The 26,521-nt window shown below is 37.6% G+C and overlaps 1 protein-coding gene across 1 annotated transcript in view; it reads left to right on the top strand.

Annotated features, from left to right (window-relative positions):
• Window positions 1–6,706: 6,706 nt before the first annotated feature.
• LOC144980236 (uncharacterized) overlaps window positions 6,707–26,521 on the top strand; it is a 25,240-nt gene continuing 5,425 nt past the window's right edge. Inside the window, exons 1-8 of the mRNA XM_078927843.1 lie at window positions 6,707–7,308; window positions 8,329–8,639; window positions 14,163–14,370; window positions 17,207–17,322; window positions 18,820–19,019; window positions 20,967–21,135; window positions 22,313–22,484; window positions 23,237–23,331. Coding sequence (XP_078783969.1) covers window positions 8,337–8,639; window positions 14,163–14,370; window positions 17,207–17,322; window positions 18,820–19,019; window positions 20,967–21,135; window positions 22,313–22,484; window positions 23,237–23,331 — 1,263 coding nt within the window. The 5' untranslated portion in view covers window positions 6,707–7,308; window positions 8,329–8,336. The remainder of the gene's footprint in view (window positions 7,309–8,328; window positions 8,640–14,162; window positions 14,371–17,206; window positions 17,323–18,819; window positions 19,020–20,966; window positions 21,136–22,312; window positions 22,485–23,236; window positions 23,332–26,521) is intronic.

The raw sequence follows: 26,521 nt of genomic DNA, 5'->3' as shown, positions 1-26,521 counted from the left end.
AGTTTGACATGTCGCTAATGTAAACATTAAACAACATTTGCGCCAGAACAAATCCCCGAGGGGCCCCGTTCCTCAGTTTCCTGACTTTGTGGTAGTGCCGCGCTGAAGACCGGTCTGGACCGCGGTCCGACGGTCTTTTAGCTGTGAACCGAAGACCGTCCCAGAGGGGAAGACCGGCGGCGGTCCTCACTTCTTATCACCTTTCAACTAGTGCGGGGCGGTCCTTGCAAGGACCACGGTCCTACGGTCTCGCGCCATAGCCTACTACTTCCCCAGCGATTCGTTGCTTCGGTTGCCTATCTTCCACCAATCACCACCCATCCCACTTAATTAATCGCACCCACCCCCCTTTGCCATACACTAAACGACACAGACGACCATACAGGCAGACGACCACCAACCTCCACTCCGCAAACCGCCCTTTCGTGTGTGAGATGGGGGGAACAGGAGGCGCACGCCTTGGACGATTCCATTATACGGGGTAAATTTCAAAATTTACTACACCATAATGATCGCAATGACAATGATCTATGGTGAAGGCATGACCCCTCTTCTCTAATGGGTTATTGTTTGAAATGTATGTGACTACAAAAGATGTGTGTTTGTGTGTGTGTGTGTGTGTGTGTGTGTGTGTGTGTGTGTGTCGAACCTAGCAAGTAGCAAATCCGATTTTTTGTTTTCTTTTGTCCATCTCTTGTCACCACTCCTTTCTATCGCAGTGTTGTCATTTAAAATAATACAATAATATTAAAATTTCGTTTGGTGTTTTTACTAATCAAATAATATGAGTTTCATTAGTTTCTTCCTTCCAAAAAACCCAGTTATAACGTCTGAATTTTAAAAAAGTCCAATAGAATATTTGGGGACCCCGATAGCTCAGTTGATAGAGCACTCTCTTCATACGCAAAGGGCCAGAGATCGATCCCGGGTGCAGTCGATTTTTTTCTGAATCCCTGTATACTCAGCAATGAATGGGTAGCTGAGTTTGTTAGATCTGGCGAAAAGTCACCATCGACCCCTCTTATCACCTCATCCACCCCCTCTTATTATAACTTCACGTCTCTCTCTTACTCTTCAATGCTCGCTGCCCTCTAATGTGTGTGTGGGGGGGGGGGGGGGGGGGGGGGGGGGGGTAGGAGTTGCGTGTGTGTATCAACGCCACGAACAACTCGATCAACGCCTTGGGCGATGCCATTATCTCCGTTAATGGGGATAAATTTCAAATTTTATTAAATTATCGAAGTAACAATGAAGTACGGTGAGCAAATAAAGAAGGCATCACCCCTCTTCTCTAATTAGGTTACAATTTGAAATAAGTGTGACTACTCCGTGTGTTTTACTCCTGTAGGCCACGGTTTTCATCGTGTAGCGGTCTTTAACGGTTCAAGAATGAACGATCCCACGCTCTAAAAGGTCAAACCGGTTCGAATTTCCAACAGTCTCTCAGGAATGTTCAATGTCGAAAAGGACCGGTCCTTGCGGTCTTCATTTCCCAAGGACCGTAGGACCGTGGTCCTTAAGCTTGCCAAGGACCGCCCCGCACTACTTTGTGGTGTCTTCCAGGGCGACGTGGAATAGTCTTTCCCCTAAGCTTGAAGAGAGCACCTTCATTGTCTTTTTGATTCGAATGATCTTTGCAAGTTTGAGCATTAATCCATCTCACCAGACTTTATCGTACATCGCTGATAGGTCTATAAAGACAGCACCAGTTTGCTGATTCCTGGGTGGCGAAAAGAGTCCCTTGCCTTTTCACCAATCTTGTTGTTCCTCTAACTATGGCAGTGATTTTATTTTCGTTGAAAAAAAAATTGATTTATATGATACTTTACATTATCTTGGGCAGAAAAAGCCCTTCCTATGAATGGAAACCATTTGGCCTGCATGCTGTGACTGACAAAGAACACATGTAGATAATTTAAACGTTAAGTAGATTTCGCATATTTAATGGATACACCAGTTGGATGAACAGTACGTTGAGGTGGAGGAAAAGTGTGTCTTTTTGTGTGTGTGTGTGGGGCGGGGGGGGGGGGGGGAAGGGGGGGGGTTGAAGGGGGGGGGGGGGGGGGGGGGGGTTGAAGGGGGGGGGGGGGGGTTACCCGGAAGCTAAGGCAATTTGTGTTACAGATTGCTATGTTCATGTTTAAAGTAGATCAATAACCATGTGGAATACAATTACAGACTTGTCCTCTGCATTCTTACAAGGATTGTATTCATCAAGTTTTCAGTGATTTAGAGGGAAATCGTCATTAAAACCCACTTGATAAACATTTTTGTATAACTAGTGTTCGATTATAACAATATGATAGGTCAGCTTTCATAAATTGACATATCTATGGGTAATCCACGTATCAACAGACCAACAAGCCAACCGACACACATTTACATTATTCATTGATTTCATTCACGTTATTGTTTATAAACAATTAACTATGTTTGTCCGAGCGTGTAAAGGCGAGTCACAAATTCCATGTTTTGATAGGTCAAAAATCTACTGGTTAATTGTTTCAGGCGAGAGGCAAGTTGTAACCTATTGGTGATACGCGTTCAGCTAAAATACTTGCAACACCCGCTAGCCAGATTAAACATTTCAGCATGCAAAATTGTGTGTAATCTTCAACCTATAGATACTACGCGCTTGGCTAAGAAGCTATCAACATTGCCGTCCGGAAGTATAACAGACCAACACACAAAACTATATATGTGTTATCGGCTGGTGGATGTTATGAACTTTTTGGATAAACCCAATGCATCAATAGTTTAATTGATAGAATTCAATGAGAACTTAACAAAAACAGTCTGTCTAAAAATAATAACAAAGAGCTGAATGGCGTCAACTTCGTTCCTTCTATTCACTGACAAGTGACTGTGGTAACTGCTCATTATTAATCAAGTTGATAGAATGTAGTAAAAAGTGATCACTCCTTTGGCTGGTAAAACTAAATAAACAGTAGTGTGACGTCAAGCGCATTACTCAACCAGTCATCATTGACACGACTCTCTATCTATCTATCTATCTATCTATCTATCTATTCTATCTATCTATCTATCTATCTATCTATCTATCTATCTATCTATCTATCTATCTATCTATCTATCTATCCATCTATCTATCCATCTATCTATCTATCCATCTATCTATCCATCTATCTATCTATCTATCTATCTATCTATCTATCTATCTATCTATCTATCTATCTATCTATCTATCTATCTATCAATCAAACTATTTATCTATCTATCTATCTATCTATCAAGCTATCTATCTATCTATCTATCTATCTATCTATCTATCTATCTATCTATCTATCTATCTATCTATCTATCTATCTATCCATCTATCTATCCATCCATCTATCTATCTATCTATCTATCTATCTCTATCTATCCATCAATCCATCCACCTATCTATCTATCTATCCATCAATCCATCCACCTATCTATCTATCTATCTATCTATCTATCTATCAAGCTATTTATCTATCTATCTATCTATCTATCTATCTATCTATCTATCTATCAAGGTATTTATCTATCTATCTATCTATCTATCTATCTATCTATCTATCTATCTATCTATCTATCTATCTATCTATCTATCTATCAAGCTATTTATCTATCTATCTATCTATCTATCTATCTATCTATCTATCTATCTATCTATCTATCTATCTATCAAGCTATTTATCTATCTATCTATCTATCTATCTATCTATCTATCTATCTATCTATCTATCTATCTATCTATCTATCTATCTATCTATCTATCTATCAAGCTATTTATCTATCTATCTATCTATCTATCTATCTATCTATCAAGCTATTTATCTATCTATCTATCTGTCAAGAGAGAGAGAGAGAGAGAGAGAGAGAGAGAGAGAGAGAGAGAGAGAGAGAGAGAGAGAGAGAGAGAGAGAGAGAGATTTAGTGCTGGGTCGAGTTTGAAACGATCAAATCGAGCGGGTTTTCGATCGAGTCCTCTAAAATCGAGTCGGTTTCGGGCGGGTTTCGAGTCAGTGACGTCATCGAGCAGTGATTCGTTTGAAAAAAAAAAAAAACACGAGCAACTCGTTTGCCACAGGAAACTTCACATACCCCTCCCTCTCTTATGTCTGTGGCTGGCTTGACTGCAGCTGGTTATGATGGGGGCTGCCAGATGGCCAAGTTCAAAATTGGTTACTAAGAAACGCTTTTCTATTATTATTCATTTAAAAAAAAATCTTTTATTTTAAAAAAATGAAAAGATAAGTTTATCCAACTGTAGTCGATTGTTTTGTTAATCAAAACAAGTGAGTTTTTCAAGGGAGTCAGAATGCTTGTGGTGTTGGGCTATTTGGGGTCTATTTGACTACTTGGGCAAGAAGAAATCTGGCTGTCTGGCAGCCTTGATTATGATCGTTCGTCGCATCACACACACATACACACACACACACACACACACACACACACACACACACGCCATCAAACAGTTGTTGATGGTGAAGGGTTGAGACCCCCCTCCCACCACCATCATCCCGCTGTCACCTTAACATTTCATATTTATGTCGCGCCAAAAGTTGTCGGCCGCCCCCACCTCCCATAATTTGTCACTGGTCGTCATCGCCTCTTGTGTGTGCGGGAAAGGTCGTGCCTTTCATTTCATTATTTGAAAAATAAATGAACAAGAATGGTGTGTTTTTATTAGGTAGGTAGATAATAATAATATTTAGCAGGTTCCACACCCAGACACACACGGATTGCCCGGACACGATGATAACGATGCCGACGACAATGGATGACGATGATGATGATGATGATGATTATCGTGTTTCTGTTTAAAAAATGAAATACTTTAGCAGGTTCCACCCCCACCCCCCACACGGATAGACCGGACCCGAAGATGATGATTGTGGTTTTGCTGGCTGTTACGGCTGTGATGAGGATGATGATAATGATGATGATGATGATGATGACGATGGCGCAGATGGTGATTATTTGTTCGGTCGCTCAGTGGTACGGTGTCTCGTGTCACAAAATCAAGCCTTGTCAATGGCCGGATGAGTGACAGTGATTGTTGAAAATTGTGATCCAGACGTTAAGTCCGTGTGTCAGGCACTTGACTCAGGTGTGAATGTATTCTTATCTTATAAGCAATGACGGGTATTGTAAAGAGCTTTAATACAAAAAGACTCCAAACAGCGATCGGTACCTACTGTACGAAATGGATGTATGGTCGATATGGCGTGCCGGAGGAATAAATTAAATAAAATATTGTGAAGTTCATTGAGCATGGTAAATCCTTGGAAATGCGCTTTGAACTAATACACCTGCTAGACAACTCCGATTCCAATATAAACGACTGATTAATATTCCCATATATAAACTATAGTTAGCTGAAAATCTTTCTTTGTCGGGACTCCAAAAGTATGGAACGAATTAGACAAAGAAATCAAAGGGTCTTTTAGGAGCACTGATTGATTTTAGATTGATTATTACATTGAAATGTGTTGATATTTATTTTATCCATTATTATTAGGGTGGTGGTGGTGGTGGTGATGATGATGATCCCGCTGATATGATGGTGATGATAAATAAATTAAACATAATTCCCTTTATTCATCCCATAGGGGAGATTCGTCTTTCGGGTCTATTCTAAGGGAAGACTGGAATAACCCAAGCGATAGCCGCAGTGCAGCGCCGCAAATTTAGTTAGGGCAAGGTGACTTGCTCAAGACCACTCAGCGGCGGGTGATCGAACTCGGTACCTTTCGGGTGCCAACCAAAGACCGTACCGCTGCCCCTGATGATGATGATGATGATGATGATGATGATGATGATGATGATGATGATGATGATGATGGGAACTAACAAAGAATACACAGGCATCTAAAATTGAAACATTCCATATTCAAAGCTAATGTTTTACTTTAAAAAATTGAGCTTTACAATATCCACTAAATGTGATCAAAGCGCTTTGTAAAGGGGTCCCCGGTCAACAGCAACATTTAATATGTAGGACGGGACATGCCGCCTGTTAGGCGATATTACAATTTTTCAGACAAAGACAACGCTGTTAACGGCCAGGTACTCATTTTACACCTGAGTACGGTGAGAGAATGTGAGTAAAGAGCCTTGTCCAAAGACTCAACTATGCACCGAGCGCGAGGCTCGAACCCAGGACTTTCCGATCCCAAAGCGGGTGTCATACCACTAGACCATTATAATGCACGAGAGCCATGGTCGACTAGAGTACTACCTATAGTTACGTCATGACTAGACCACATAGCCGCACTACTGTAGGAGTGTTCATTGATAGAGGGATGCGTGTGTGTCATAGAAATAGCCTTAGTGTGTGTGTGTGTGTGTGTGTGTATGTGTGTGTGTGTGTGTGTGATAGTCAAACTTTAGTAGGTTTAATGAAGTCTTGTCACACACGCGTGATACACCTATACGAATTTCCCTGCCACTGCCACCCAGACACACTAACATCTGACAAGGAGTGAGGGCTGTGGATGAACCACAGACTACCGTGTGCAAATATTGGCGATTGGTATCGGATGGCAAACTGTGATCGTTTGAATTTGAAATGATTCGAAACACTCGTTACCCCTCCGCTCGCTCGAATCCTGATCGTCTCACGCTCGTCTCACGTGTCAAGATCGTCTCAAGCTCACAACCCGCTTGATCGTTTTACGATCGAGTGATCGTTTTACTAACTCGCTCTTCCGGCATTGAGATCGAGCACTGACTCGTGGCTTGGCGCTCGGTCGTCGATCGAGTAAAAGCGATCAAATAACCCAACACGAGAGAGATTGTAGTAAGAACATGATCTAATGTTGTGGCAACACATTTGCCGACTTGTTTGACCTCGACCACTACTCAATATTACACTTTATGATGTGGAGATAGTGAGAGACTTCGTGTGCAACCAAGAACGTCGATAGAATAAAAGTTCGTTTCATGTTTATATACAAAATACCCTCCGTTTTCCGATGAGAATTGTATAGTAAACAGTTCTCTTCGACAAAGCAATGGTATATTCTCAAGGGCAGGATATTATTAACTTTCTGTGATAATCAGGTCGAACGTGTTGAGCTGGATTGCAAGCCTTGTGAAGTCAGCAACACATTTGAGTCGGAATCCCGTGTGTTTATTTACATGAGGTACAGGAATACTATCGCGAAAAAGGAGAGGGTTGTTTGCGACCAAGTTTTTGAAGACAAGTCAATTCCACGAATTTATGCTAACAGCCAATATTCGATGTGTTGGAAATAGAATAATATTATCCTCCTTTTTAACGTGAAGACTTGGATTTAAATTGGTGAAATCCAGGTAAGTACTTTCAGTCTCATCCTCTATCTCAATAATATTACATGACTTGTTTACTTGAGTGTCTGCTACAACTACATTACTTTCCATAGAGCTTGGTATTTTTACGAGTAATAAATGTGACAAACCACGTCATACAGGTATTACGTCGAAATGATTGAGATGAAGAAAATTAACCAGTTGACTGCCGTAGGCTGGAAAGACACGTATTTAAAAATTTGGCCAGAAAACTCGTCATTCACATATCGATTGATTTAAATGACCCTCATCTTGTCAAAAACTCTCTAACCTGGGACTTCGGGAAGTCATCTAAATCGATCGATTTTTGAAGAATGAATTTTCTGACCAAACTTTTAAAGACATGTTTTTTTTTCAAAGTACGACAGTTAACTGGTTAAAATCTGGAACATTCCACTGATGCTCAGGCAGTCTGCTTGTCAGATTGTATGATGATGATGATGAGAAGAAGAAGAAGAAGAAGAAGAAGAAGAAGAAGAAGAAAAAGAAGAAGAAGAAAGGGGGCCGGGGGGGGGGGGGGTTAAGCGACTTTATCTTTTTTGGTCAAAAGGTAATGTATTTCAATTCCTTTGAAGAATATGGAATTCTTTCCCATTTATGCCTCTTCCTCCTCCTCATCATCATCAACTATCTCTTTCATCTCATTATTGTTATCATCATCATCATCATCATCATCATCATCATCATCATCATCATCATCATCATCATCATCATCACCCCCACCACCACCATTGCCACCAGTCATCCTCATGTTAATCACCGCCACTAACACCAACCACTACATATCCGTCACTAACATATCGTATTAACGTATCCACCTCCACCTCCCCCAACATTAATAACAAAAACAAACAAAAAAGATTTAAAAAAAGATAGAATAAGAGAAGCAGTGAATGTGATGTTTACAAGAAAATCGGAGACAATTGTTAAATCTATCCTGTTTACCACAACTTATATTGTCTTTCAAATAAACTTTAAAATTTATTGCTTTTTTTTTCAAATCAGAGATAACCATGAGGTCTCGAGTCATCAAACATCTCCACCAAGCGATGTTTAACTCGCAAGGGTTAAAAACCAAATTATGCCTAAGGAATCTCTCCTGCTTTACCCTACCTTCCCGGGGAATTCAATTAAATCGTCATGACATCTGTTTATCGAGAAGGGAAATCAGCACGACATCTTCTAAATGTAGAAAAGTTCTCCTTCCTGGAAATATTGTACAGTCCCCTATGCCTGAGGTCGATTTGCCTGAAACAACAACACTTCATGATCTCATACTCGAAAAATGTGACAAGTTCAAAAACCTGCCAGCTTTGGTATGTATCATATCACTCACAATGGCGGCATCTTTTACTAGCAAATCTGGACAAAACTAGTTGTATTTTAACCAGTTAACTGCCGTACCCTGGAAAACAAGTATTTACAAATTTGGCCAGAAAACTCGTCTTTCAAATGTCGATCGATTTAAATGACCCTCATCTTGGCAAAAACTCTCAAATCTAGGACTTCCGCGATCGATATTTGAAGGACAAATCTTCTGGCCAAATTTTTAATTACGCGTTTTTTTCAAAGTGCGGCATTTAACTGATCAGCATGATTTTTATGTTTATGTTATTTACTTGTGATAAAAATAATGTGTTTTTGTGTTTAAAAGGGAAGCTACATGTAATTGACAGGTGATTTGGGTTGGCAGTCCAATGGCCCAGTGTCAAAACGGGCATGTCAATGAATAGGGAATCCGTAATGTAAATGAAATCATTAAAAGCCATGAAGCCAATAGAGCCGGAAAATGTTCCGGTTTCTGTAGTGCTAACACCCGGTCGAATTAACTACTACCCCTTGGATAAGACGCCAGTCTATTTCATAGTCCCCGCCACTTCTATCAGACTCAGCTACCTGGGTGGGGTTCCTGACCTCACATAGTGGGCAGGGGGGTACCTACTGTGTATTCTATCCCCCCTATATATGTTTTCCAACTTGAGATTACTTGGTTTTGTCCTGGCCCTGACCGGATGGCCTTGCTGAGAGGGAAACAGTCAAATATATAGTTAGTTTTGGGAAATGATATTTTTTCCCTTGTAAATCATCTCTCTGTTATACACCATATTATGTTTTGTTTACATATTATATATGATTTGTACACATTTGAGTGTATTCCTCTTAGTAGGGACCTGTGCTTGTTCTGGATGGGACTTTTAGGTGATCTCAAACTAAGTACTTTGATAGTGTGCTCTTGGAATCTACATCTGTTTTCTATTTGAACCAATTCCCCTTTGTCTTACCTTTTCTTGGGTGCTTTAATCGTAATTCTAGAACTTTTTCCTATTCCATTTTCTTCTTTTTTACTGGCGCTGATATGACCTTAATGTGTTGCAAGCGCCGTAAAACCCTTAAAAACAAACAAACAAACAGACTCAGAAACTCAATCATGCAGGGTAGGAATAGAGGTCATGAAAAAAAAATTGAACCGAATCTTGGATCGATACTATTCATCCGACAGTGAATGGGTAGCTTGATGTAGGTTAAAAAGGGTGGAAAATACTCAACAACAGAACCAGCGTCCCAGCTAAAAGAAAAGAGCAATGGCTTTTGATAGTTTCACTCTTCAGACACCGGTATAAAACGTTAACTCAATGACTATACTTTGTTTTCAATGAATTTTGTTTATTCATGATTAATTTTGTTTGATTACGTGCTCGAGTGTTTTCAAACTTGATTATGATATGCGTTATCAGGCTATCTACTCTGGGGTTTTATCATTGTTTTGCTTGAGATTGTGGTTAATGGCCCTAAATCTGACCAGTATGTTATTGTGATCTGTGTTGATGTGTAGTACCTTTGAACCTCTCTCTCTCTCTCTCTCTCTCTCTCTCTCGCTCTCTCTCTCTCTCTCTCTCTCTCTCGCTCTCTCTCTCTCTCTCTCTCTCTCTGTGTGTGTGTGTGTGTGTGTGTGTGTGTGTGTATGTGTTTGTCAAGGAGGACTTTAGAAATAGCTGTCCTTGGTGTTTGTTTATAAGCTAGATGTACTATTGAGCGCGCGCTCCTGTCTGTAGTATGTTATGACAACATTAACCACATACATCCGCTTTGCTCCCCGCCATTCAAATATAGAAGTGCTAATTGTTTTCATAGAAAAACACTTTTAGCTTTACGGTGGCTCTTGTGACAGTACTTAGTCTATATGTCTGAAGGTCTTTTCAAAAATGTTTTGGGAGATTAATCAACAATTGTCAGACTCCTGGGTCAAGAGCCTATTATGGGGCCGGGGGGAGGGGGGGGGGTTAACAAGATGGTAAGAATAGATGAAAAGATGAGAAGACCTACAGCAGAGTTATCACCACCCTCATTTCAAGGCAGATTTTCATGAAATGGAGCTCGTCACATGACATTGCTTTGAATATAGTTGCACTAATTCACCCGATACGAGTTCCACGAACAATTTGCTAAGGTGTAAGAATATACGAAGAAATTAGAAATATTTGAATGATGATTGATGGTTTATAAGGATGGTACAACGTTTTAAATGGAATCAGAGTAAAGAGCCAATTCAAAAGGCATATGATCGAATCAGTATTCAAAACACTAGAAACTGGATGGGGTTCCTGGCCTCCCATAGTGGGCAGGGAGGTGCATACTGTCTGCTATCCCCCTATATCTGTTATCCAACTTGCTTCCCGTCTTGTCTTGGAATGAGATTACTTGGTTTTGTCCTGGCCCTGGCCGGAGTCCTGGCTGGGAGGAAAACAGTCAAATGCATTGTTATTGTTTTGAGAGATGATATTTTTTTCCTTGTAAATCATCTCTCTGTTATGTATTATTGTATTTGTTATTTTGAATGTATAATGTAAGCATTTGAGTGTATTCCTCTTTGTTGGATTTTGTGCTTGTGTCCGGATGAGACTTATAGATGATCTCAAACTAAGTACATTGGTGGTATGCTCTTGGAATCTACATCTGATCCCTATTTGTTCCCAGTTCCCCTGTGTCTTACTTTTTATTGGGTGTTTTAATTGTAATTCTAGAACTTTTTACTATCCCATTTTCTTCCTTTTTACTGGCGCTGATATAACCTTAATGTGTTGCAAGCGCCGTAAAACCCTTAAAAACAAACAAACAAACAAATAAACAAACAAACAAACAAAACATTAGAAAATCCACTGGGTCCATGGAAAAATGTTACGGATCAGTCATAAATCAAAACGAGGGATCGACAAATCACATCCAAATTTTAGAATGACGACCAAAATCTTCGATATGGCATTTTTACGTAATTTTATTAAACGATTCTTGAACATTTTTGTACATGAATTTCAATAAATGGGTTTGATTGTGGTAAATTTCTAACCTGCATAATTTATAGTCGCTCTACTGCTGGCTTCTAAACTTTTTCAGTTGTTTCCCATCGCATCCGATAAAAGCGAGGCGACATTGTTAGGACCGCAGGTAATGGTTTATCTCCAGGGGCGTGGCTCTATTGGTTCAAATGGTGCCTGGCACCACATCCATGTTTTAAAAATGGATAACAGCATTTTTAAAAATATATAAAACTGAGAAATGGTATATATCGCCTTTTATCAACAGTGCGAAACAGACTCCCTTTCTGTCACAACGCCTTCTATCCACGCTTTTCTCCCGATTCACACAGTCCGTTGATGGACTGTCAGCGACTGTGTACCATGGCTGAGCGAGTGACTGGATTTCCCCACTCAAACGATTGCAAGGAGCGGATTTTTGCTGGCACCATTTAAGGCTATTACTATAATATAATGTTGCCACATTGAATACCTGAGAAAATGGCTCGAATTTTTACCATCTACACATACGAGAAAAAACCCGCCTCAGGTGCCGAGAAATTTTTGCTCCAACTCTGTTGGACTGGGGAAAAATAGCTAATGTTGGTCATTTACGTCATAGTATGGGAACTTAGACCATCTTTATTATTATCGAAATCACGATTATTAACAAGTTCATTTGTTTCTCTCTCTCTGTCGTGATTATTGTATATATTAATTTATTATTATTATTATATTATTATTATTATTATTATTATTATTATTATTATTATTATTATTATTATTATTATTATTATTATTATTATTATTATTATTATCATTATTATCATTATTATCATCATCATCATCATCATCATCATCATCATCATCATCATCATCATCATCATCATCATCATCATATTATTATTATTATTATTATTGCTGCAAAAATTGATATGAAGGAATGTGAACGAGTTAAGTCAAACATTTCTTGATAGTGATGCTATACGCTAAATGCATGATCTTCGCGTGAATATGCGTGTTTGACTTTGTGTGTGTGTGTGTGTGTGTGTGTGTGTGCGCGTTCATCTCACATACAACACACACACACACACACAAGAGATAGATAGATAGATAGAAAGAGAGAGAGAGAGAGAGAGAGAGAGAGAGAGAGAGAGAGAGGGGAGAGAGAGAGAGAGAGAGAGAGATCTTGTATGGTGTCATGTTTGATTTCCGAAGTGGAATGGGGCTGTTTCATGACGTAACTACAGTACTCTTTTAATAGGCCATGGGCTGTTTTCATTCTTACGCTTTGTAAGTTTTGAAATTACCCTTTGTTCGATTGACATTCAATGTCTGCATGTGTCCCTTTAGCCATTTCCCTCAGTGTCCAAACTCCAATCAATATATTCGTTTGTGATTTCTATAAACAAACTATTGAAAAGATTTGCAGGGATAGAAACATTACCATGCAAATTTACTTTACAAGAATGTAAGCTTTTTTTCTTCTTTCTTTTATATTTACAAATGTAGCATGTGTAAGTCATTTTCGTCTGGCACCACTTTATACTGTAAGCATGCCACGCCGCTGTTTATCTCATTACGAAACATCAAGTCAGATCTGTCGAACGGACTTGGAGCTAGCCGAGCCGATCCAAATTGGAAATTCCTTATCAAATCTATTTAGGATTAAAAAACCAACGGAACAAGTTAACTCTATCTTGTAAAAACATATCCTCACAATAAAATAACAAGCGCCAAACGAAACTCACGTGAACTGTTCGTGAAACTGCTCTTATTAAAATTCACTATGATATCATAAATCATTTATGTCAGAAAAATGATGATATTGTTATCTTACAACTCGACATTAGAGCTGCTTTTGACACAACAAACCATACTCTTTTAATTGACAGACTTAAGACATTATATGGATTTTGGGGGTACTGTTCTTGACTGGTTTTCTTCTAACCTCCCTGACAGGAGTCAATCAGTATCTGTAAATCGGCATGACTTCTCTTCTCCTTGTCCTCTCTCTTTTGGTTGACCACAGGGATCAGTTCTGTGACGCTCTTTATTATTCCTCTATATCAGACGCATTAGGTGACATCATATCCAAATATTTTATTGAGTTCCATTTTTACGCTGACGACACCCAACTACTGTTTCCCATTAATACTGACAATTACCTCAATGATATAACGGATATAGAAAATCGTATATCTTGCATTAGTGCCTGAATGTGTTGCAATAAACTCAGGTTAATTGAAAACAAAACAGAGGTGTTGCAAATCACTAGACGTGGCCACGTGCACCTTTCCACGCTTAACCTGAGTTTATATGATTGTGCAATTCCCATCACTAAAGAACCTGTGAGAAACTTAGGATTTATATTTGATACCAAATTAAACATTCCCCCATGACAGTAATGTAACTAGGTCCTGCAATCTTTATCTTAGACCTATTGGTGCTATTAGAAGGCTTCTTGATATTAATACTACTAAACTGTCATTTCATCCAATCATCAACTGTCATCTACAATTTTTCTGTTCTTTTTTTTTTTAATAGTCAGATTTCTTAACTGGCAGATCATACACCTATGCAGAACTGAAAGACAATATCATCCGCGTAGCGAGTGCCCTTAGTCGAAGGGGCTACAAGAAAGGAGATGTCATTCTTGTCATTTCACCCAATCAAATCGACTTCACCGTGTTACAACTGGCTGCTTCCTGTCTTGGCTGTTGGCTTAGTGGTGCCAATCCGTCTTATACTGCAGGTAATTATGATAACATATTATACATCTTTGATATGATAAAATAGTCGAGTTGGTCCGTAGTCTTACAGAGTTCAGAGCTATAAGATACTTGAAGCCGTAATATATCTCGTTTCTGTAATGTTAAGTGGAAAGTAACAGTTTCTTGTACTCCTTAAGATAAGTCCCTATGTGGCGTAGTTGCACACATATGTAATGGCTAATGATCGTATAGTGTTTTTTTTTTATAGATGGTAGTATTATCCTTTGCGTTGTTTTGTAGATGTTAATAATGACGAAAGAGTTCAAGGGCCGATGATGATAACTGAATGTACAACATCAAGACATTCAAATAAAAGTCCAGATTCCAAGTTTCATTTCTTACAGTTTTATTTGTTGTGATAAATTCAAAATCCAAATCATGATTAATTCCAAATCCAAATCAAATAGCATGGTCATAATTCAATCAGTTTCATAAATTCCAAATCCGTAAAATCAGTCCAAATGTAAAGTCATTTTGCCTAAGTGACCATTTTCAATATACGTGGAATATTTCTAAGTCCGTAAAATAAAGATTCTTAGTAGGATGTTAGCACTGGCAGCATACTTAGAAAAGTGCAGCTCATAGTCAAGTAGAGTGCAGAATAATCTAGAATAGAATCAAAAGGTAGAATGATCCCCGTTTGATCAGAAACACTTTTATATCCTATTGTAAACTGTCCAACAATTCCTTTCACCAAAGGTCAGTATTTACGCCTAAATAATCAAAGGTCGTACGCCTAAATAATCTGTACGCCCAAATAACAAATACGGTACGCCCAAATAATATCGTACGCCTAAATGATAAATACCAACTATAACTTAATGCTTTTATTCCCAAATACCAAGTAACACCGATCAAAGAAAGTAATTTTATAGTACTCAATATAATGACCAGATATACAAAAATCGTGAACTCATTAAACCCACTTGCTGTAAGCTAACTCTCTTACACCTAATTTCAGCAAAGTCGCAAAGTATTTTCCCTCAAACTTAACTAATCAACCACACAAAACACTGTTTATGGACTGAAGTGTCAGAAAAAAACCCCCCGTAGATTATAGCATAGATCCAAAGCGGTCTCTTTAGCTCTCAGGCAAATGCTCTACCAATGGGCTACTTGAGCCCTCAGTATGTATTAAAATATTAAAAAAATTATAGCGATCCTTCTGCAAAGCAATTTCCACCGAAATATCTATGCAAGTTTATACTTGATACTACAATGTCATGGGACATGTCAGTGGACAATGAATGATTTGGTAAGTCTAAACAATACGACAAAAGAGGGTGGGTCGGATGGTAGAGGAGGCCGTTTGATGGGGTAACATGGAGTAACGGGCCTAATCTGGGAGGGTTCGATTACATCGGAATGATGGTAGCTCTAATGTTAACCTACGAGTAGCTACAGTATGTAAGGCCCAGTCTGACCCAGACCTGTTGAGATAAATATACGTATAATCTGTCCCTTTAAACCCGTTTTTTAATTCATACCTGTCTTTGTCTCAACCTCAAATCTAACCTACGACATTGCCAATTATTGTGTGTGTTTTCAAGTTAAAAAGTATGGTTTCAATTTTTGAAATCAATTTTATACAATAAGTAGTCAATGGAAAAGAATAAAAATGTATTTTTAAAACTATGTCCACAATATTCACAATTGAACCGGCTTTTTTCAAAGTTGCGTCATCTATGTTCAAATTTGAAATAGCTCAGTCACGTTTGTGTAGGAAATGTCACCAATGAATCAGCTATAAACAGATTTGATTGGGATAACCTATATTATAACAGTCACACAAAAACGACCATTCAAAATTGTTTAACAAACCAACACCTATTTTAGTAAAAAATAATACACATTGTGTGCTGATATGGCAAAACACGTCGGATGTCGCCCTAGCTTGTTTTGAGATACAAGCGAATAAAGGTGAAAAATCTTTATAAGCATGATTTATGATTTTTCACTTACTCGTTTTTATTTTCCATTACATTACATTCTCACGAAATGATTTTACAATTTGAAGCTTATCGATAACTTGACTTAATTTTTTTCTGATCTCTATCGAAGCGTAATAAATACTGACATGTTTTGTCTTTAAAAGCGAATTCCTCCGTTAAAAAAAATGTTTGACCCCCTCAATTCAAATGTGAATAATCGGCCCTAAATGAAATAATTCAAATTGCATTTTCTCCAGAAAAATAGTGTCGATATTGAAATATGGGATTCGAATTTTTCCGACAGCCGATGTGTTTTGATTGTCAGATTACCACACGGGTCTCTGAAAAAAGAAGAAGAAAGAATTGGCTCTCTCAGCCAACGTTAGTTTCAGATTATTCTCACGTGGCGTTTTGAAAAAGGGGATTTTTTCTTAAACAAATCAAGATAGTCAGAATTGAAGTAAATTCCTCTGCTTATAAAAAAAAAATAAAATGAAACTTTTTCGTAGATGAACTAGCCACTCAGCGGTTATGCTTGTTAGTCTCATTTAACCAGTTAACTGCGTGCTCTAGAAAGACAAGTATTTAAAAAATTGGCCAGAAAACTTATCCTTCAAAAATCGATCGATTTAATTGACTTCCCAAGGTCCCATCCAGGTTTGAGAATTTTTGAGAAGATGAGGATAATTTTAACCGATCGATATTTGGAGGGCGAGTTTTCTGCCAAATGTTTAAATACGTTTTTTTCCGATTACGACAGTTTACTGGTTTAAAATAAGGTGCTGCAATATTTATTTTGAGCACAGCCTGCCCATGCGTATATTATATTGAAGTCTCTTGATAATCCTTTTAAAACCCATTCTTTGTTTTCTAAAAATTTCCCCAGATGAACTGGCCCGCCAAATCCACCACTCGGAATGTAAAGCCATATTCACTATTGACGTATTGGCCAACGTAGTCCAAGAAGCGCTTAAGAAAAAGGAGTTCCCTCACAACGTTCAGGTAGGCAATGTATGATTATAGAATTAAAATGAAATAATGATCATTCGCGTTGAACAGCTGTTATTTGTACGTTTCTTCAATTTGATAAAACTTGGCCCCGAAAGTTTATTTATTAGACACTCGATTCACAAGCAGAGAGGTCGTATAGTCGAGATTATTGCAGTCATTGGATAGCTGGATTTGTTAATCAGGGGAAGTTGAATTGTGAATATAGACTAGCGTCCTACGCAAAGGACAGAAAGCAATTTTAACTCTCCGTTAAAGGCAAGGGACCGAGTAAAACTCAGAAATCTATATATTTAATTAGCAGCATTCTAGCCAAGCCGATGGCGAAGTGGTAAGTATTTGGATCGGGAGGCCTGTATTCGAATCCCTGTAGATGGGCCCGTATTGTTTAATGTTCAGAGAGTTTGACTTTTTATATAGTGCAGTCTGCAACATCCACCAAATATGCTCAAACTGCTTTACAACTTAGCATGTAGGACGAGACTTGACGCTTTTAAGGCGTTTTTATAATCTTTTTTTTTTCTCGACAGAGACAACTGTTGCCGACAAGGTACTAATTTTTACTCATGAGAACGGTAAGAGAATAATGTAAATAAAGAAGCGTTTCCCAGGACTTAACTTTGTGCTATTTATAGCATATTTATATTCGAACAAGGTAGGCCTATCTACATATCAGGATTCGAGTGTCATGCCACAAAAAAGCCGCACAAACTTTGGGAAGCTTTTCATGAAAATCAAAACGGAAGAGATAAATAGTGAAATGCAGCTCTATTTATTACATCTCGTTTGATCCCTCATGCATTTGATATTCTACTATAGTATAAAAGACCTTCAGGGAAACGGACTTAGGTAAAAAAAAAAATTAAATATACGAAATAAAAATGTTTTTTATAAAGAAGCAAAGAACATGTTGATGGATGGAAATGGTGGGAAGAAATGTATTCTATCCTGAGATCGAAAAGATAATAAAGTAGAATGGATTTTTGGCATGCCGTCCTATATGGCGGACTTAAACACCTTAAAATGTGTTGAAAAGGGAATTATTCTGAAAACAAACTTTTACAACAATAAATACAATATTTATTATTCTTGCACCCTTGCGTCTTGAACATTCGAATGCCTTCCCAATCACTGCGCGACAAGCATCCCTTATTAAATTGAATTAGAGAATAATATCCGACTTGTCTGTTGACATGTTGTAGTTAAATTTGAGGCCTGACAGTTTGAATTCACTCATTGTCTGTGCAAATTTGATATAAGCTTGTGTTATGGGAATTGGTACAACAAAGAGCATTCATTAATCTCCTCTTCCGATGAGGGATTTCCTTCATGTACTATGGCTATTCTTCAGCCACTTTACTTGGAACTGTTATTCGAGTATTCATATTCGAATGTTCACACTCCTAACCTTTCAGGAACTGTTATTCTAGTATTCATACAACTAACCATACAGGAACTGTTATTGGAGTATTCATAATACAATCATTTCAGGAACTGTTTGTGTTTGGTGAATCGACAGGGATGCATCCATTCAAGACGCTGTTGGAGGACAAAGGTGATGCTTTCCCTAAGGTTGATTTTAACCCCAAGGATGACGTTTGTGTCCTGCCTTACTCTAGTGGGACCACGGGATTTCCTAAAGGGGTCATGCTGACTCATCATAACCTCGTAGCAAACATTATTCAAGTTGAGTAAGTGAAACAGAGGCATTCGAAATCTCTCTCTCTCTCTCTCTCTCTCTCTCTCTCTCTCTCTCTCTCTCTCTCTCTATATATATATATATATATATATATATATATATATATATATATATATATATACATATATCGTGGTTTTCTGCAAATCTCCCACTAGAGCAAACAAATTACACTATTTCCCCCTATGCTTACCGATTCCCCTTCCTCTCTCTCCCGTCTCTCTTACACCAATCCCCTTATGTTTTTCGAGTATTTATGATTTTACGACAACAGAACCTTGAGAATACTCATAACAAATGGCAACGAAGTGGCTTATAGGCAAAAATTGATAGATTTGTGTCTTGGTGTGATGCCCACCACCTAGAGCTTAACATAAGCAAGACAAAGGAGCTAGTGATTGACTTTAGGAGAGTGAAGGAACCGATAGAACCGTTAAAATTAAAGGACCAATTCGTCCAGCGAGTTCCTCACTACAAATACCTTGGTGTAACGATTGATGACAGGCTCAAGTGGGATGAACACTTGAAAATAATTAGGCATAAGATGTGCAGACGTACATATTTTTTATCAAAACTCTCTCAGTTTAGAATAGATAAAACCCTCTGCACATTATTTTATAGAGCAGTCATCGAAAGTGTTTTGTCATTTTGTATAACAGCTTGGGGAGGCAATTGCTTAGCAGTGGAAAGGAACAAAATAAATTCAAATATTAAAAAATCCATTAAACGCTATATAAATGATGTTGACGATGTAGATCTTTTATACGAGAAATTTTGTATAAATAAAATAACTAAAATATTAAATGACCAGTATCATCCACTAAGACCATCAATTATTATGTCAGAAAGAAGTGGTCGCCCTTTCTCTATTTCAACGAAAACAGAGAGACACCGAAAATCTTTTCTTCCGTCCAGTATTAGGCTTTATAACAACAAGCAATAATCATTTTATATAATTATTTCTCATTTTACTTTAAAAAAATATAAATATTAATTTATTAATTTATTTGTTTTGCAATCTTTTCAATTTTCAATTTATAGTGACAGTTTTAACTATTTTACAGTGTTTGAAATTATTCATATTATAAAGCGCAGCTCTGGTTATAGAGCTGCTCCTTTTTTATATATATACATCCTATTTCCATTGTATTTTTATCTTATGTGTAAATTATAACACGTCTGTACAAAAAATTTCCTTTTTGGGATGCAATAAAGTATTATTATTATTATTATTATTATTATTATTATTATTATTATTATTATTATTATTGTCCCCACTCGTACGAGTAAAAGAAGCCAGTGTGAGTTCGAGCGTCTGCTCGTAGTTCTATTAAAAAGACGTTGACGCAACAAGAAGTTCAATTATTAAGACATCTGTTCAAATAAACAAATATCCAACCTTGTTGACAAAGGTCCAAAATATTACAAAAGTTCATGCACCATTAAACGTGGCCAGTGATAGGATAGGTGGCGTTGGTAGCAAACTATGGTCGTGGCCTAGTTTCCTCCATTCAACTTGAGTGCGAATGGGTTACTGAACTGACTTTAATCAAAACAGTGATAAATAGTGTACGAGTGCTTGGGGCAAACTTTGAAATCTAGGATGTTGCCCAAATATCACTTCAAAATGAGTGCCCATATTATTATAACACGTTTTCACGTATTCACCATGCTCAGTGCTTTCACAATTCTTAAAGCCTTACTATTGTCACAATGTAGGGACACAATTTTGAGATCACCGGCACTCGTCTGATTTCTGATCATGCCCAATATCGCATGACTTATTTAACATATCTCTGATGAACGATGCGACATTGGAATAAGAAAATCAAAGCAAAACCGCTTGAGTAACTACTAAAATAATTCGACTTTTTTAAAATAAAGAGACCTGCTAACCACAACCATATTTATTCTATTACATTTTTTTGTCTCTTCTTTGTAGCAAACATAATGTACAGAAAGAAGGGGACAACATCCTGTGTTTGCTTCCACTCTTCCACGCCTATGCACAGCTCTTCATCCAGTTTGGTACTCTGCTTAATGGAGGGCAATTCCACAACTTGCCACAATTTGATCCAAAAACATTTTTGCAGTGTCTTCAAGACAGAAAGGTATATAAAAAAATATCACGTCTCTCTCTCTCTCTCTCTCTCTCTCTCTCTCTCTCTCTCTCTCTCTATCTCTCTATCTCTCTCTCTCCATCTCTCTCTCTCCATCTCTCTCTCTCTCTCTCTCTCTCTCTCTCTCTCTCTCTCTCTCTCTCTCTTCCTCTCACCCTCCAATTATAGGATTTAACTAACACTGACGACTCTGGCATCTGAAAGACACTACCTGGGCCATAGAAGGGAGTGTAACTATAACTGACGTCATACTATGATTCACTCTGGATTGTTCATTCCGGTAGTTTGAGAAACTGACCGACTCTTTCATTCTTCTCTTGTATATAATACAATGCAAACGGGACACGACGAAGCCCCCAAGATCGAGGTTGAAACAGAAGTTTTAAGTTTCAATGTTTGCAGGATCCCATTAATATTGGTTGTTAAAAATGTTAATGTGGATGGATTTAAGATTGGTGGGCGTGTAGGATTATGGCTTTGTAGCCTTGAGGTATGACGCTTGCTTTGGGACCTGTAGTTCTATAATTCGAGTCCCGCTATGGGCAACGCAGAGACTCTTTACTCAAATTCTCTCACCGTGGTCAGGTGTACTATGAGTACCTCGGTCCAACAGCGTTGTCTCTGTCGAAAAAATGTATTAGTGCCTTTCAGGCGTTATGTCTTTTCCCACAATGATGCCATGACTTGCGACCCCTTGGAAAGCACACTGTGCACATATTATTGGACATTGCGTAATATAAAAGCTCCAAACTCAAGTGTTATACACGGTAAACTTTGTTTATTGACTTTGGTACTATTTCAAATATAAAAGAAGTCTTTACTTATAAACGTTGGTTGACGAGAGTGATTGGGGATGTGGTGTAAAACCTGACTCTGTGTCCTTGAGTAAGGCACTCTACACAAATAGCCTTCACGACTCGGCTGTGGCTGCTCTAACTGTTAGTACAAAACGTCCACTTAAAGTTGACTTGAACTGTATGGAATAACAATTTTATTCCATTATGCTGGGGTTATAAATAAAACATTTTAAACCGTAGAAATGCGTTATTTAAAAGTGTTTGTTTCTCTATTAAAGCCATTTCAAATTTCTTTAATTATTTTTCCAATCCAAGCCGAATTGTGGTAAGTAGTACTTAACAAGTTTTTTTTTTTAAATCCCAAATACCAGATCAACAATGCCAGTCTAGTGCCGCCACTGATTCTGTTTCTGACCAAACACCCAATGGTTGACGACTTTGACTTGTCGAATTTGACCAGAATTACCAGTTCCGCTGCCCCACTGGGAAAAGAGCTGACCGACGGCTTTAAGAAGAGATTTCCTCATATTAATCTGCTCCAAGGTGAAATACAATAAGATAATAAGGATAATGTGGCTTTTTAGGCAGACGGGAATCTGCAATGTTATATTGATATAATATATAATCAATATACAACCTGCTCTTAATGTAGGCGACATTAACGAGGGCAATGATGACGAAGACAATTATTTTGATGGCCATTATAAAGATAACGCTGGTGGTGCTTGTTGAATATGATGATGATAATGATGATGATGATAATGATGATGATGATGATGATGATGATGATGATGATGATGATGATGATGATGGTGGTGATGATGGTGATTCTGATGGTGGTGACGATGGCTATGATGATAGTGGTGGTGGTGGTGGTGATGATGATGATGATGATGATGATGATGATGATGATGATGATGATGATGATGATGATGATGATGATGGTGGTGGATCTGAATATGACGCTTTAAAAATTGAAAATAAAAATAAAATTTTTTATTGGCCATTTAAGAAAAAAAAGAGAGAAAAAAGGAAGAAAAGAACTAACAATAGCAATGACGATAAAGCAACTCTAAAAACCAACGCAATTTTTTATCAACAAAAATTCATTAGAATATCCGAAACAAATATGAAAAAATATGAAGAATAAAAAGTCAACGACATTATAAATGTTAGAAAATAAAAAATGATAAGATAACTAGCAATTAAAGTGATAAAAATGAATTTATTTTAAAGCAGAATCTGTGAATAATATTGTTGATTTAGTCATAGCCATAATTTATATCTATTCTCAGGATATGGATTGACAGAGGCATCACCTGGAATAAACTTTGATATTGACGAAAACATTGGATCAGTCGGCCCTCTCGTACCTAATACTTTTGCCAAAGTATGTATATTGTGAGGGTCATGGAGTCCACCTTAAATATATATGCAATTGTTGTTCGACAAAACAATGAATCAAACTGAATACAAATAACAGAAAATATTTTTTTTAAAAACTGCCAGAAAATCCCCTCCAAATAAAAACAAAAAACAAAAAAAAAAAACCCAAACCCCCCCAAAAACAACTAAAATAAAAAAAAAAAAAAATAAAACATCAAAATTAAAAATCAGAAAAAAACCCAAACATCTATTATAACCCCCCCCCCCCCCCCCCTTAAAAAAACCCTAACCCCCCCCCCCCCCCCCCCCCCAAAAAAAAAAAAAACACAAAAAAAACAACAAAAAACCAAAAGAAAAGCAAAAAGAAGAGAGATGAAAATGAAAACAAAACAAACCCAAAAGAAATAATGGAGTAGACAATTTAATTTTTAAAAAAAACATATTTAATTATTTGGACGCCTTTATAAACGGTGAAATTGCACGTTCCGGTGCTCCAATATTAAGCTTTGGGCCAGACACTGATGCATGGAATTTTGGGAATGTAATGGCAAATCACTGGCGATTGTATCTTTGTCATGGTCTCCATCCCTGATCTCGCGTAGTGGTCATACGATTACCCTTGGATATGAGGTCAGGGGTTCAACCCGGACGAAGACGCATAAACTCAGATATTTGAAGGCTCTCCTCTACCTCTTACAATTCCATGGCACATATAATTAACACAGAGGCATCACGTTTTGAATAACCTATAATATCACGATAAAATGGACATTAAATAGTTAATAAATATGGCTGACTTGTGGTAAACAAACAAACAATACAATAACCTTAATTTGACATCTAAACCTCATGGAAAGCTGCCACAGAATCCAGTTTTTTCCCCCTGATTTCATTTCATATTAAAATCGTTAAATCCGCTACTTATAATATCTGTTGAGTGTTTGAGGGCATTGCTCTATTTTTCTCTGTAATACTCTTCAACAGTCGTAACGTCACTTCCCTCTTAATGACGCATGGTCACTTAGTAACTGGCTCTAAACTATCGGAACAATGGCGGACGCCCTTATGAAATATTTCTCCGACGAGCGTAAAAGCGTAACCAGAGGAAAAAAAAAACATTATAAATCTGATCATGTTTTGATCACAAGACATGAAAGTTATAGCCAGCATGAAGAATAAAAAGTACCGATTTTCTTTGTTTAGAATCACGATGACCGCCGTTGCTGTGCGACGTGACATCAGACTATTGAATCCAATAAGTATTTGTTTTGTTTTGGAATTTTAAAAATGTGTCAAAAGAAATAAAGTACCATTTATTTTCGAATGAATTTGTAAGCAAACATAAATTATACTACTAGAAAATCAAATTTAGATTTTATTCACGTTAAACGCATTTCTCTAATTTTTATAATGTTAGATAAGCTTAGATTTTATTTTTATACATATCGATGGTCGGCGGAGCAAGCCTCTGAAGTCTCCATTTTCACGATCGGCGGATCTCAAGTCTAGACACGAGCTTTGCGCACCATGATTTATTTATTTTTGGGCACCATGATTTATTTATTTTTGGGCGGATCAGACCTCTGAGTTTTGATCACCCGATCATGAAAATCGGGACTTCAGCGGTTTGATCCACCGACCATCGATATGGTTTGCCTGGTAGACAAAATCTTACACTTTTTAGACCTAGAGGACTTGTAAATGTAATGTCCATTTACGAGTATGATAGAACAAGTGTGCAAAAGGGGCATACCCATACTTTTGAGGTATTTAATGGCCGATTCGAACCCTTTGACCCAACATTGACCATGTGATGAGTTCAAGAACTACCTCTATTGATGATGTGCTTTTAGCTAAATACTCAAAACATCCACCAGTCGAAAATAACGTACCAACACAGAAAACTATTTGTAGCCTTGAACGCTTATAGTCTGATTGATAGAATTTAGTGAGAACTAATCTTATAAATGACTGACTTAAGACAATAACAAAGAGCTGAGTGACGTCAATTTCTTTCTTCTATACGATACTGACATATACAATCATTAGCAACGGCTACAATCACGGTATTGATTTTTTGTCGGTGTGAAAGCTTGGGTTGTCGACTCGGCATGTCAATCGATACGGACACATCCGTCAAATTTCAATCATATTTTGCGTTATGATAGATATCAATCAGCTCGATATAAATGAATCTCCGTGCAGCTACACGATGATGACTTGAGTTATAGGATCAAATAATTAAAATTGAATATATTGAAATCAATGGGTAATAGACATGATATCAACAGGACATTTTTGATACTACTGAACAAAATTAATGTCCGTTCTTCTTTAACCCTTAACTTTATTCCTCTTTAATTTTATTTATCAAGGGATATGAACAATATAGTCGATGTTTATGAAGCAGAAAAAATTCCATGACATCTAGCCATGAACCCTGCGTGAACTCTGTCAAGTAAATTGTGATTTTTTGATCAGTTCTTTATGTTACCCAGCCACCTGAGTTTGCAGAACTTGACCAAACAGAATATCTCCATTCCACTATTTTTGAAATGCAAAACTATTTTATTCGAGCTATTATTAAACTTACAGATAAATCATATTTACATATGAACAGCGGACATTCTTCAGTTACATAATTTCTTAAGAGAAACAGCTGTCACGTGGAAGTTATTTTTCGTAATATACAAGAGATGAAGTGAGTAGAAAAGTGCCAGAAGACAATAGAGAATAAAAATTTTCACGGCGGGGTTTGAACCTGCGACCTTATTGGTACGACAACTCCGCCTGGCCGGTGAGAGCGTGACTCTACCGTATGAGCTATCCACGAACACAAAAATATTTGTATCAAACTCAGGTCATTTCTAGAGCTCTCTATCACCGACTTCTGGAGACCGCGGTTCGTCACACAACCATCGCGAAGTTACCTGGCCAGCAGTTAAGCTTAATAGCCAATATTCTCAACACAAACATATTATAACATAGAAACGATTGAGACATTGAGTATGCTCCGGTATATGGGGTGAATTTTAAATTCAGAAAAAATTGTCTTCTGGCACTTTTCTACTCACTTCATCTCTTGTTGTTACGAACATAAGTTCCTGCTCCACTCACTTTTCGTAATATATTCTTTATTAGCTAGTTATAGATATTCAATGTTTAAAATATCATATTTTTCGAAAAAAAAAAAT

Source organism: Berghia stephanieae, chromosome 1, assembly GCF_034508935.2.
Source record: "Berghia stephanieae isolate SIO BIC M18660-M18661 chromosome 1, UCSD_Bste_1.3, whole genome shotgun sequence".
In the NCBI taxonomy this organism is placed as follows: Eukaryota; Metazoa; Mollusca; class Gastropoda; order Nudibranchia; family Aeolidiidae; genus Berghia; species Berghia stephanieae.
The sequence above is the reverse complement of the archived record's forward strand: the minus strand, read 5'-3'. Positions and strand labels throughout refer to the sequence as shown.